Genomic DNA, 14,673 nt, shown 5'->3' on the forward strand with positions numbered 1-14,673 from the left:
GATATCGCAAATGAATCTAGTACAATAGAAAATCCTGATGCACTGAAAACATTTATCTACATGTATCAGGGTTATATTACATTTAGATACATAGGTTGATAAATGTTACCAAGAGGGACAAAGTGGTCATATAAATCTCATATACATATACATAATTAAAATACCCTCATTACTATACGTTGATATGAGAATCAACAGAAGAATGCAATTTACAGGTAACTTGATTTTTCCTTGTTATAGACATACGTTATAAGTTTTTGATGAGTTATTTCAATGCTTCCGCTGGCGAAAGCCAACATCTCAAAATGCGACATTTCGCGAAAGTAGTACTTCATCTTACACCGATTAGACCTTTATTAGAAACCGTATCTTGGTACTATGTTAATGGACTATTGATCTAAGCTATGTTATTTTTGTGTTTTTGTTGGCTTTTTATCATTTTGCAAATAAACATGATCATTTTAACGTGTTTGTACATTATTTCTCTTTAAATCTTCTACGATATGTGATCATTGTTAGTGCCCTTTCTTACCTGTTTACGTGTTTGTATCCGCCCATTTATTGCATAAACATGTGTTGTCCTTCTAACCGTATGTGATCACAGAATGTATTCCATAAAAGTGTTTGTATAATTATGCAGTTTTGATTGCATTAACATGTTTCATCCATCTACCATATGTGAGCAAAGAAGATATTTCATTATCTAGTTTGTATCGGCAGTTTTGATTGCATCAATATGTCTCATCTTTCTACCATATGTGATTAAAACATATTTCATTACCTATTTTGTATCCGTAGTTTATATTGCATTACTGTATTTCATCTTTCTACCATACGTGATCAAAAATATATCTCATTACCGAGTTTGCATCTGCAGTTTTGATTGCATTCATACGGTTCATCATTTTTTCTTATGTGATGTCAAAAAAAAGTTAATTACCAATTTTGTATTTGCAGTTTTGATTGCAGTAATATGTTTCATTCTTCTACCATATGTAATCAAAGAGGATATCTCATTACCTAGTTTGTATCGGCAGTTTTGATTTATATGTTTCACCCTTTACAATATATTTACTATTACCTTTTTTAGCTATGCAAAATAGCAGGTTAACTACTTATGGTTTGCGAAGTCCACTTAATTAGTTATATAATAACTTGTAAACAAGATAAGATTCCTGTTAATAATGTTACTTACAAAGTAGAATTCGCAAATCATAACTAGATGACTTGTTGGCGTCTGAATCTGGAATAAAATTATAGGTAACTGGTAACACGAATCTTAGCTAGTTAACCTGTTAGTAAGTTTCTTACAAAGTGGAATTTGCAAATCATAACTAGTTAACCTGTTAGTAAGTTTCTTACTAAGTGGAATTTGCAAATCATAACTAGATAACCAGTTAGTGCTTAAAGTCAAAAATGCATCTAAAGATAGGTGGTAACTCAAATCTTATTTAGTTAACCAGTTATAATGTTACTTGTAAAGTGGAATTCGCAAACCATAACTAGTTAACCTGTTAATATTGTACAGCTGAAAAACGGTAACAGTTGGCAGTTCTAGGCACTTTCAATCCAGTTTTTAGTCTAATGACATTTATCTTACCGAAAAGGTTTCGCGAATATTTACAAGATACATATAGGTAGCTAAATAATTATCGCGAAAATGAAGTGGTTAACACGAAATAATTCGCGAACGTTAACAAGTCTTACGGCAGTTCTATGCCATTATAATTTCACTTCCATATTTGTTTCTGTTATTTTCACTGCATAATCGTGTTTTATTCATCCACTTTAAGTAATCATTAAAGGTGAATTGCTACAACGTATGGTATTACATTTGGGTATAAACAACGAAGATTCTTAAGTTTTGCATTGGCGGACTTTTTTACCACAGCATTTTCACTTTAATGTTTTCTTGTCTTTTTGTCTGCGGAGGTATAAATCTTTTTTTAGCCGATATCAACATGTGTATTGCCATGTATAACCTTGTGAGTAGTATTTTTCCCAAAACTAACAACACCGGCTCTACTGTCTTTAGGCTTCTCTCGTGTATACTTTTTTCGAGTTCGTGCCGGAACAAAAAGGTTACCTAGGGATATCATTGACTTCAATGTTGATTTGTGGAAATCAAGAACATTGTACTTTTATTGCTGTGTTTGCCGTGGTTACTATGTAGCAACATTTTCTCTTGGTTAAAATGTTGGTTTATGTCCTGAAGCTGTCATTGCTGTATTTCGGCCTCCATGCTGTTAAAAATGATTTAACCACCCCTATGTTCACCTGATGCTAGTTTATGCACATTTTGAGAACTGATTGTTGCGAAAGTGGCAAAGAACATGTACCATAGTGTGCTTTATATGCACAGTCCTACATACTAGGTTAGTGCCGTAGATTGAGTAAGTTTATCTCGCAAGGCAGAGGAATGTATAGGGTGAGCTAAAGGCGATGGGTGTCAGTGATATTAACTAATTTAACTCACTCAGTACTCGGCACTGGTGTAAACTAAGAAATAGAGAGATCTAAAGATCGGAGATAGAATTCTGTCTTGGAGCTTGATTTAGCTAAAACACAGCCCCTTTTCTGGTAAAGCAGAATAACTAATGAGAGATACTTGTGTGATTTATCCCGGAGAAATTATGTCCGCAAACATTGTCACCAAGTTTAATCATGATTGGAGAATACATCTTAAGTTAGTTTTTGCCGAATACTTAAAAGAACTGTTTTCCCTAATGTTAACGTGGCATAGCTCTGGAGTTACTGACACGATTCACTCCACGATGGAACAGGACGGAGACTTGCCCACAAATACTGTAAGCGAATATCATCATTATTTGATAGTAAAATCTGAATGAACTGCCTGCAGAATATTTTAAACCTTCTTTTTTAATGTTAACGTGGCATAGCTCTGGAGTTACTGACACGATTCACTCCACGATGGAACAGGACGGAGACTTGCCCACAAATACTGTAAGCGAATATCATCAGTATTTGATAGTAAAATCTGAATGAACTGCCTGCAGAATATTATAAACCTTATTTTTTAATGTTAATGGAGCATAACTCTGGAGTTACTGACATGATTCACTCCAAGATGGAACAGGACGGAGACTTGCCCACAGATGCTGATATGTTATTTCGGAAAACTTTTCTAAAATACCTTCTTAGTAACTTATCAACATTTATGGCATTTTAGTAAATGCCCATTTTTCATTCAACCGGTGTTTGTTTTCCTTCAATCCAGACTAGTTCGACTTCCCAGTACATATATATGTAACTTTGACCTTGGACAATACATGAATGCTGTTTCATCATTATTTGGCAGTAAAAACTTAAGGAACTGCCTGCAAAGTATATAAACCTTCTATTTTTAGCTCGACTATTCGAAGAATAAGGAGAGCTATACTACTCAACCAAGCGTCGGCGTCGGCGTCACCCCTTGGTTAAGGTTTTGCGTGCAAGCACACATAGGTTAATATCTCAGCAACTACTTGAGGTATTGCATTGAGACTTTATACAATGGTACTCAACCATCCAACCTACTTAATTAACCAAGTTTGATAACTCTACTTCGCAATTTAATGCCAAAAATAGGCCTTTATTATTTGACTTAAAAAAAATCTGGTTAAGGTTTTGCGTGCAAGCACACATAGGTTAATATCTCAGCAACTACATGAGGTATTGCATTGAGACTTGATGCAATGGTTAGATAACTCTAGTTTGCATTTAATGCAAATAATAGGCCTTTATTATTTGACTTAGAAATTCTGGTTAAGGTTTTGCATGCAAGCACACATAGGTTAATATCACAAGCAACTACTGGATGAATTGCATTGAGACTTTATAAAATGATACTCAACCATCCAATCTACTTAAATAACCAAGTAAGATAACTCTAGTTTGCATTCAATTCAAATAATTTCCCTTTATTATTCGACTCAGAAATTCTGGTTAAGGTTTTGCATGTAACCACTTATAAGCCAATGCTTCAGCAAATACATCATGTATTGCATTGAAACTTTACACACAGGCTCCCAACCATTTTACCTTCTTATTTAATCAAGTAAGATAACTCTATCTTTCATATTATATAATTTTTGCCCCTTTATTATGCGACTTAGAAATTCTGGTTAAGGTCTTGCATGTTAGCACACATAGGATAATATCTCAGCAACTACTTGATGTATTGCATTGAGACTTTATACAATGGTATTCAACCACCCAACCTAATTGAATATTCAAGTTAGATAACTGTGTTTTGCAAATAATGGCCCTTTATTATTACACTTAAAAATTCTAGTTTAAATTTTGCATGTAATCACATTTATGTTAATATCTCCACACATCATGTATTGCATTGAAATCTAATCTAACAGTGATCCATGCATGTTTCGCCAAAACTTTTCAATCCTTACACTGAAAAGCGGCGGAATAGTCGAGCGCGCTGTCTCTGTGACAGCTCTTGTTTAATGTAAAACGGGCATAGTTCTGGATAAACTGGAGCGAATAACCCCACGATCAAACTTCACCGAAACTTGAAGCCCACAAACAAACACTGTGACCGAGTTGCCTCATGATTGGATAATAAATACTTGTCTGCACACGATATTGACGACTCTGCCACTGACTTCCTATATATCGCCTTTACATATGGCACAAAAAGATAAAAGTTGGATTTCATCATATGGCAAATGGCTTCGTAATTGGTAGGAGACAAATGCATGCAGTTGATCTTATGCAATGAATGTATGACCTGTAAGCAGCTCATTGGAAAAATGTGTATAACATCATGACCTCATAACTTCGTAATTGATACGAGAATGTGTATAACCTCATGACCTCATGACTTCGTAATTGATGCGAGAATGTGTATAACCTCATGACCTCATAACTTCGTAATTGATGCGAGAATGTGTATAACATCATGACCTCATAACTTCGTAATTGATGTGAGAATGTGTTTAACATCACGACCACATAACTTCGTAATTGATGTGAGAATGTGTATAACATCATGACCTCATATGAGAATATGTATAACCTCATGACCTCATAACTTCGTAATTAATGTGAGAATGTGTTTAACATCATGACCTCATAACTTCGTAATTGATGTGAGAATGAGCAATATCATGACCTCATAACTTCGTAATTGATCTGAGAATGTGTATAACATCATGACCTCATATGAGAATATGTATAACATCATGACATCATAACTTCGTAATTAATGTGAGAATGTGTTTAACATCATGAACCTCATAATTTCATAATTGATGAGAGAATGTGCATAACATCAGGACCTCATAACTTCGTAATTGATGTGAGAATGTGCAAAACATCATGACCTCATAACTTCGTATTTGATGCGAGAATGTGTATAACATCATGACCTCATAACTTCATAATCGATATGGGAATGTGTATAACATCATGACCTCATAACTTCATAATTGATAAGAGAATGCGTATAACATCATGACCTCATAACTTCGTAATTGATATGAGAATGGGTATAACATCATGACCTCATAACTTCGTAATTGATATGAGAATGTGTATAACATCATGACCTCATAACTTCGTAATTGATATGAGAATGTGTATAACCTCATGACCTCACAACTTCGTAATTGATATGAGAATGTGTATAACCTCATGACCTCATAACTTCGTAAATGATATGAGAATGTGTATAACACCATGACCTCATAACTTCGTAATTGATATTAGAATGTGTATAACCTCATGACCTCATAACTACATTATTGATATGAGACTTATACAAGTTCATGTCCCTTGATTAAACTTGGTTCGGAAATAATGCTGATGAGCCTGCAAACAGCTCATTGAAATGGAAACTGAAACAAAATGTTTATAACCTGTTTTCTACATACATGCAAAATCATGGAAAGCTGGTTGAGTTTTGTTGCAGATCAATTCAAATTTTAAAATCAATAATTTAAATAAACATAAGCTACAGTTTTTAACAAATCCATAATAAGTGGACTGAAAGTTTTTTAAATACATTTATTGGTTAAATACAGAAAACTAGTATCACAATAGAGAAGAAAGAAAGTAAATGAATACAAAATTTTAGTGAAAGTCAGTACACCCAAGAATTTCTTGTATTAATAAAGGGAAATATACGGTTATTTTCATTCTATGTCTAACTTAGACAGATTACAAACATTGTCAATAACAGTTAGGCAAACGTCTTAAATAAGATAATTTGAAAGTCTAAAGACAGGCTTGTCAGTTTTAAAGAAATAGAAGCTTTTTTAATGGAGGCTGGAACTTTTCATTTAAAATATTCATCATAAAATCTTCAAAATTCTTTGCATTAACGTAAAATGTAGTCTTATCTTATGCGAGGTCAGGTTTAACATATTTAAACCAATTCTGATATAAAGTCTAAAATTTGAATAAGAAAGTTCACCCAAAAAATTGGTTTTACAGTAAGTCAAACATATAGTTTTTTCTTTAAAACCATGAGAAATCTACATCTACATCAAGACTTTTGTTTAGAGAAGTTTTAGATTTATAAAGGTAATGATCATTTTGTAAAATCAAAGATCTATATAAAGAACATAAAAAACAAAAGTAATAAACACCTAAAAATATGATTGAATAAGTGTTTTATAGTATTACAATATTTACACTAATTCGTTATCCTAGTTTGTTTGCAAAAATAAAACTGCAAAATACTAATAGTATTTATTAGGTACATGTACGTATACATGAATGGCCTTAAGCATCAATGACATTTTCGCTATTTACAAAACTTCGAAGACAGATACATGTACACATTCTACCATTCTTCCCATTTTTGTTTCAAATACATAGCAATGTTCATTCAGATTGATAAAACTCGATTACAATGAGCAAATAAGCATTTGTTGAACAATAAAAATGATTGCATTTACTATTCTCTTGCTCAAACATCATTGAATACATGATAATTAGGTCAGAGCAAGCAAAATCATGACTGATAAAGAAAAGCTGTCAATTTGCATTAAAGACCTTCAGTGAGTCATCATTGTTCATCCCGACAACTATGGCAGGTGTGTTAGGACAGAACGCAATTGAAAATGGTTGGGTCAGTCCGTCCTTCTGTCCCAGTAATTCCGTCACCTTGCCGTCCCTCTCCGTCAGTAGCATCACGATGCTGCTATCTTCCCCACACACGAGCACCTGACCGGGCCCTACCTCCACCACGGTCTCGGGACTGTTGAGCTGCTCGTCTCGGTACTCACGCAGGACCTTCCCGTCCAGGGTCAGCTGGAGAACGGTGTTGGCAGTGTAGTCAGACACGTACAGGGTTGGTGGTGTTGAAGCTGACACAGTCAGGTGAAATGGTGCTTGGAAAAGTTGTCTTCCATCATCTGTTTGGAATGTACTTATTATATGACCATCCAATGTCATCACTTCAATACGCGGGTTTGATTGGTACGAAACGTATAATCTGTTGTCATAAGACGTAATACCACGACAGTCAGGTGATACTTTAATTTCCTTTCCACACGACAACTGTCCTCCTTTTGTTGACACCAGCTGAATCATGGAGTTATACGGGAAAGTGACGGCGGCCTGGTCATCAGCGGGCACACACACGTCGCAGGGGTAGCCTGGCAGCTGGAGGCGGGCCGTGACGGTGCGGGTGCTAACGTCTACCAGTTTGACACAGCTATTATTGAAGTCAGCGAGAAGGAAGAGACCAGGCGAGATCAGGGCTGAGCTACTTATCCAGCAGGTTTTCTTGTCTTGAGTCGTTCTAACGTTGATATCCGCCTCCTTCTTCCATGTCACAGTGGAGAGGTCAGGAACTGGAACTGAAAATGATAAAGGACTACATGTATATTCGTCGCTTTGATCTTATAATGTAAGTGTACCTACTTGTTTCAAGTCACAACTTCAATATCCAGTTTGTTTAAGGTAATCTAACACACGACATACACCACAGAATAAACAGTAATTATAAATACATGTTATGATAGGATTTCGACTTAGAAACTTGTTCGCTTCAACAATTGACGTTTGCAGACTCAAAATTAAAATATTAAGCATTAATAAATTAATTTTTGATCAAAAGTACATGTATTGAGTATTCTTTTCCATCGAAGAGGACAAAGAAGTTGTTCATATCAAATAATTATGTTAAGAAACATGTCAATGTTCCCTTGACTATAAATGCCCTTATGTCAGCGAAACACGATATTAACCGAGTACAGTTTTCCTTTTATACATATTTATAAGGCTGACGAAAACATCGTATTTACTGTCAGATGAGCATAATTGCAACTTCACTTCATAAAGGCATTGACGCTCGCACCTGCATACTCTCGCACCTGCACACTCCCGCACCTGCACACTCTCGCACCTGCACACTCACCAGCACACACTCTCACCCGCTCCCGCACACTCTCACCCGCCCCCGCACACTCTCACCAGCACACTCTCTCACCCGCACACACTCTCACCCGCTCCCGCACAATCACACCCGAACACGCTCTCACTCGCACCCACGCACAGTCGCAACAGCACACGCTATCACTCTTAACCGCACCCGCACACTGTCTACCACACCCGCACACACTCTCGACCACACCTGCACACACTCTCACCTGCTCTCACCCGCACGCACTCTCACATGCACACACTCTCACCCTTGACCCCCCACACTCACACAAGCGCGCGCACACACATACACGCACACACTCACTTGCACACACCCTCACCTGTTCACACTTTCGCCCTCACCCGCATACACTCTCACCCTCACCTCTACACACTCTCACCTGTACACACTCTAACCCTAACCCGCACACACCGTCATCCGCACACACTCTCACCCTCACCAACACACACTCTCACCCGTACCCGCATACACTCTCACCTGCACAAGCACACACTCTCACCCGCACCCGCACACACTCTCACCCTCACCTGCATACACTCTCACCCTCATTAACACACACTCTCACCTGCAACTGCACACACTCTCACCCTCACCAACACACACTCTCACCTGCAACTGCACACACTCTCACCCGCATCCGCACCTACTCTTACCCACACCTACACACACTCCCACCCGCACCCGCATACACTCTCACCCGCATCTACACACACTCTCAACCTCACCTGCACACACTCTCACCCTCACACACACACACTCCCACCCGCACCCGCATACACTCTCACACTCATCTACACACACTCCCACCCGCACCCGCATACACTCTCACCCGCATCTACACACACTCTCAACCTCACCTGCACACACTCTCAACCTCACCTGCACACACTCCCACCCGCACCCGCATACACTCTCACCCGCATCTACACACACTCTCGACCTCACCCGCACACTCTCTCACCCGCATCTACACACACTCTCATCCTCACCTGCACACACTCTCAACCTCACCTGCACACACTCCCACCCGCACCCGCATACACTCTCACCCGCATCTACACACACTCTGAACCTCACCTGCACACACTCTCACCCTCATCTACACACACTCCCACCCGCACCCGCATACACTCTCACACTCATCTACACACACTCCCACCCGCACCCGCATACACTCTCACCCGCATCTACACACATTCTCAACCTCACCTGCACACACTCTCAACCGCATCTACACACACTCTCACCCTCACCTGCACACACTCTCACACTCATATACACACACTCTCACCCTCACCCGAACACACTCGCACTACCACCCGAACACACTCTCACCCTCACCTGTACACACTGTCACTCGCGACTGCATGCACTCTGACTCGCGCACACACAAACACACGCACGCACGCACCTACGCACTCTTACCCGCACACACACGCACGCAGTCTTACACGCACTTGCATATACCCCCACGCACACTTATGGTATATATTGTGAACGATAAGTTAGTTTTTACCAACAAAATTACACACTTTATGATCAAATATGGTAAAGAAGTTGTAATGATTCTTATGATATTTAGTGGTCAACTTATTCTCTCTTAAATCGATCAAATGTATGTAGGTGCATGTTTATTATAAAGGTAAATGAGTGCTGATCTTTAACAGTATAACAACAAGTATTCTTTTAAAAACCATCTTTAAGCAATATTTGCTGTTAAATTTGTTCAACACATTTCCTGTTAAATCGATCAAAAGTCTTTAGGCATAATATGCTATTTTAAACAACGTTTTATGACGAGATTTACCTCGGGGTCAACTTTGACACGATTTACCTCAGGTGCAAATTATATGTGCATAGAAACGCAAAAACCCATGTCTGAAGGTTGGACAAATTTGTCCTTTTCATATAATGCAAGTATTTATTCGTCCCTGTGGTATTTCTGTTTTGGTAAGGACAGTAAAGACTCAACATAACACAAGATCTTGACTTTCTCATTAGCCATAAAATCGCGTCAAAAACTTACCCCATGGGCAAATTTGGATATATAAACGCAGCACAAAAATGAAAACATAGTGAAAATTGCCTATAACATAGTATTTCGAACTGTTACTTAGTACTCAATGTTGCAACATACAATAAGCACCGATTAAGCAAGGTTAATAACTGTTCTTATTGCCGAGTTATACCGAATGGGGTAAAACAGACCAGCGTTGACGTTCGCTCGGAGGCCCTCTTTTGTTTTAGTTACAGTTTACTTGAAACCAGACTGGTTTACCAAATTGACCAGCACACACTTATTGAAGATAAGGAAGCTTTTATTAAAAAAAAATAACCAAAGATAAAACTGTATTGCATAATGCACCAGTCAATTGTAACCACGGCCCCTCCCCAGGTCCGGGGAATAGCGGGGACTTTGACTTTGACGGTCCAGCCAACCCCGGCTAAAATCCCCGCCCTGCGGGGACGAAGAGATGGTAAAATCCCCGCCAAATGCTCCCACAACCCAGGGACCCTAGGTAAGGCCCATTCCCCGCTATATTTAAAGCGAAGACAAAACCACCGCATTCACCCGGCACTGCGGGGCCACCTGAAAGGTAAAAACACGGCCCATTTCCCCGGCTATCCCCGGTATACCCCCGGACCTGGGGGGGGGGGGCGTGGTTACACTTGACTGGTGCATAATTTTAGCAATAACCTTGTATGACCATTCTGAACAAGAACACAATATACTACACTAAGGCCAACTTATTGGGATATTACGTAGAGTTTTACTTAAATTGTCACAAGGCAAACTATTTTAGAATATAGTAATACATGTAATTAACCATACTATATCTACCAAACTCTTCCGACACGTCCAGTGATCCAAGGCCCATTTTCGACTCCAGCAGCCCCTCAGTGTCCGCGTCTTTAACAAATCGATACTTCTGGGCCTTCAACCTACCAGCCATCTTCTGCATCTTGTCATGAATCTCTCGTAGCTCCTTCTGGGCTCTCCTTGCCGTCACGTACCGCTGGTTATACGAGACGTCACAGGAAGTCAGCTCTGTCTTAGTGACCACAAGTCCGCATTTCGCCAACTCACAATCAGTCTTGAGTTCAGTCAGCACGCTTTCATCCTCGGTCTTCATTTTCTGGATGTTGCCGAGCAACTCCTTCTCGCGTCGGTCCAGGTACGTATTGATTTCTGCACGGAACATTCTCAGTCTGTCAATCTCATCCTTATAATGGTGCTCGACCTCGTCAAAAAGCTCCTTTACTTTACTTATGCACCCAGATAGAAGATCTTCTGCTCGTTTAATAGATGGTTCCAGCTCCCTGAATTCCCTTCCATTGGTGAAATCTTTAGACACATCATCAATGTAGTCGACTTTGCACGTGCGATGACCGATGACTACACAGTCACCACAACCAAGGTCGCTGTGGGTCGGACAGTAAAACTTGATCATTTCATTCGGATGCTTTCTACAATATTTAGTTACGCCGATGTCCGACTGCTTAGTGGACGGGTAGGAGGACGGCATCTTATCTTTGGACAACATAATGTGGTTCCTGGACACCTTGAATTTCTTATGGGCCTTGATACAGGGATCACACATGTCCTCTTGGCAGGTCTGACAGAATCCCTGGGCTACAGCGCGTTTGCCTTCCTCTTCACACGGCTGGCAGTAGACAGTTGTGCCAGCGGAGCCCTTGTCAAGGTCAGGGTCACGTCTTTTTCCAGATACCTCCATCTATAATTACGAATTAGACAGTTCACGAGATATTAATACATCAATGAGTCATTTCATAATAAATCAGTAAACCAGCTAAGAGCGTCCAAATCACGAATCTAACATTATGTTTGTCTAAATCGAAAGTATATGTTATAACCGAAATCCACATTCAGAAGTCCTTAAATGACGTTTTAAATATGTTTTATTTAAATAATCCATAGAACCTAGCAATGGTGTGTCGATAACTGAATAAAACACACAATTAAAGTAATACAAATTATATTTACCTTGATGTTTGTTGATCATAGAAACCAATAAGGAAGTAAATTGATGTCCTCCTTTCCGCATGCTCCTTCTTAAAGTCTTATACGCTGTAATTTTGATGAAATTAAATATAACTGACTTTGTAATATTTCAATGTTATATGTGGTGACGTAAATTATATTCATATATGTATTTAGAAAAAAGGAAAATACGGAATAAAGACCAACACTAACAAATGTTGCGAAGGAAGTAGGGAGCGAATCGGGTTCCTCTTGGTCTGCAGACGAGACTGTATCCACTACAGACTACTGTTACAATTACAGTGTGTGTATACCACGTGATAAATTGCGTCATAAATGCTTCGTCGGAAGGCAATATTTTGATTTGATAAAAGACTTTAAACAAAGAGAACTTCACTATTTCTTCACCATTTTAAATGAAACATAGCGCAGTCTGTGCAGCTTAGGGAGCCCCGCCTTCGGTTTTTTTACCAAATTTTGATTGAGAGTTTAGTTTCTTATAACACTTCGACAAACCTTTTCACGATACGGCCGTCTGACGGAGCACTGTCAAAACATTGTTTGGGAAACAGGTTTGTCCAAGTGTTTGATGAAACTAATCACCTTATCAAACTCCGGTTATAACACAAAGGTGGGGCTCTTTAAGCTGCATAGACTGGCCTTTGTTTCATTTAAAATGGTGAAGTAAGCGAAAAGTTATCTTTGATTTAAGTATTTATTTTAAGCAAAATATTGCCTTCCGACGTAGCATATATGACTTAATTTATCAGGTGGTATACACACACTGAATTAATTACATAATATTTTTGAAACATATACATGTAAATAAAATTTAACTACAAAACTTTAAAACTTTGTAAACATTCGAGCAAACGTTGATTACATTTAATATTTATTTCCATGTTCCGTAGGTTGCTTAACATTTCGCTTTAAAGTGACAAATATTCAAAATCACTACATACAAATGTAAAACAAACATCAAACTTGAGTGATAAACCTTAAAGTACTTACTAAAAAATGCATTTATGGAAAATATTAATTACTGATACAAGATTTTAACCTTGTTTTTAAATATAATGTAAACAAATAAATAAATGATTGGTGAATGCTAAAAGTTTTACTGTTGTCTACTATAGTCCCATAAGGTAATTCTAAATACCGTGTTTTATGCTCATTCCTTTCAAATTAAACTCGACATCCTTCATAAGGACCATTGTTTTCGACATGAATTCATCTTTTTTGAATATTAAAACATTATTGTTAATTGTGGTTAATATATCTTGTTTAGGAGTAAGAGTGCATCTTTAAATCGGAAGTTTAATAAATAGTGTTCAAGAAGCCTAATAAAATCAATAGTTAATTACAATCGTAACAACTCGGCCATCTCCGGCAAGCTTCGAGATAGCCATATCTTGATACTAGCCGAGGAGTTCCGATTGTAGTTAATTACTTATTTCGTAAATACAAACAAGTACGTCAAAACAGAAAAGGTGTCTTTAAATATTGTTGATATACATTTGCGGACATGAAGTACATGTGAATACGTCACGGTTTTACATAGAATAGTTTACGTGCTACTTGGAACCAGATTCTTAATACGCAACCCAGTTAGTTGACATATTGGTAATTATACGATTTACCAGGTTTATTTTACACATTTTCTTTCTGCATGATACATTAATCGGCGGATCAAAAGAAAATGATTTGGTATAAAATATGAATTTGTAAAGATACACAGAGTAAATGAAACAAATATCACGAGATTTTAGTTCATTGTACATAGCAACATCAATTCTGTATTGGAAACACTTCTTGATTAAAATTGAGACCAATAATCCTACTCCCAGTATAACTGAAATCCAGTTATAATAGAAACCTGGTTTTGTTGCAGATTATTTTCAAATTTTAAAAATCAATAATTAAGATAAACATAAGCTACAGTTTTGAAGAAATCCAAAATAAGATGACTTAAAGTTTTTAAAAAGATTTATAACTTTCTTATCATGACTTAGATCTACTTTAAATGTGGTTTATTTCATCGAAAATTTTGTCTGAATCTCATAGCGTCTGAGTCTCAAATTTGCCTGAGTCCTGGCGGTTACCCAGTGTCATTAAACCGGGTTTATGTTTAAACTTTTTGCTACTTTTTGTAGTTTTTCGCATAAATATTGATTGCATGCATAGTTTGACACTATTTACCAACATTGAATGATATAGTTATTGTGTGTTTACAAGCCTTTTTTTAATTTCTACTTCA

At 37.8% G+C, this 14,673-nt stretch overlaps 1 protein-coding gene across 2 annotated transcripts; it reads right to left on the reverse strand.

Annotated features, from left to right (window-relative positions):
* Positions 1–6,682: 6,682 nt before the first annotated feature.
* LOC128242833 (uncharacterized) lies at positions 6,683–12,471 on the reverse strand. Of its 2 annotated transcripts, XM_052960190.1 has the most exons (3): positions 12,420–12,471; positions 11,247–12,150; positions 6,683–7,826 (listed from the first exon to the last, which is right to left on the reverse strand). In XM_052960190.1, the coding sequence occupies exons 2-3, from the start codon at positions 12,148–12,150 to the stop codon at positions 7,000–7,002; spliced, it is 1,731 nt and encodes a 576-aa protein (XP_052816150.1). In that variant the 5' UTR covers positions 12,420–12,471; the 3' UTR covers positions 6,683–6,999. The 2 variants fall into 2 exon arrangements, with proteins under 2 accessions (XP_052816150.1, XP_052816151.1); XM_052960191.1 differs by lacking the exon at positions 12,420–12,471 and having other exon boundaries at positions 11,256–12,338.
* Between the last annotated feature and the right edge of the window lie 2,202 nt (positions 12,472–14,673).

The sequence above is a fragment of the Mya arenaria genome, chromosome 8, assembly GCF_026914265.1.
Source record: "Mya arenaria isolate MELC-2E11 chromosome 8, ASM2691426v1".
Lineage (NCBI taxonomy): Eukaryota > Metazoa > Mollusca > Bivalvia > Myida > Myidae > Mya > Mya arenaria.

What these genes read in the sequence shown, in the direction of transcription:
- LOC128242833 (XM_052960190.1), bottom strand. Translation starts at nt 12,150, where the DNA reads ATGGAGGTATCTGGAAAAAGACGTGACCCTGACCTTGACAAGGGCTCC. An exon ending in GGAAGAGTTTGGTAGATATA is followed by an intron (nt 7,827 to 11,246) that starts GTATGGTTAATT and finishes TATCATTTTCAG; the next exon opens with TTCCAGTTCCTGACCTCTCC.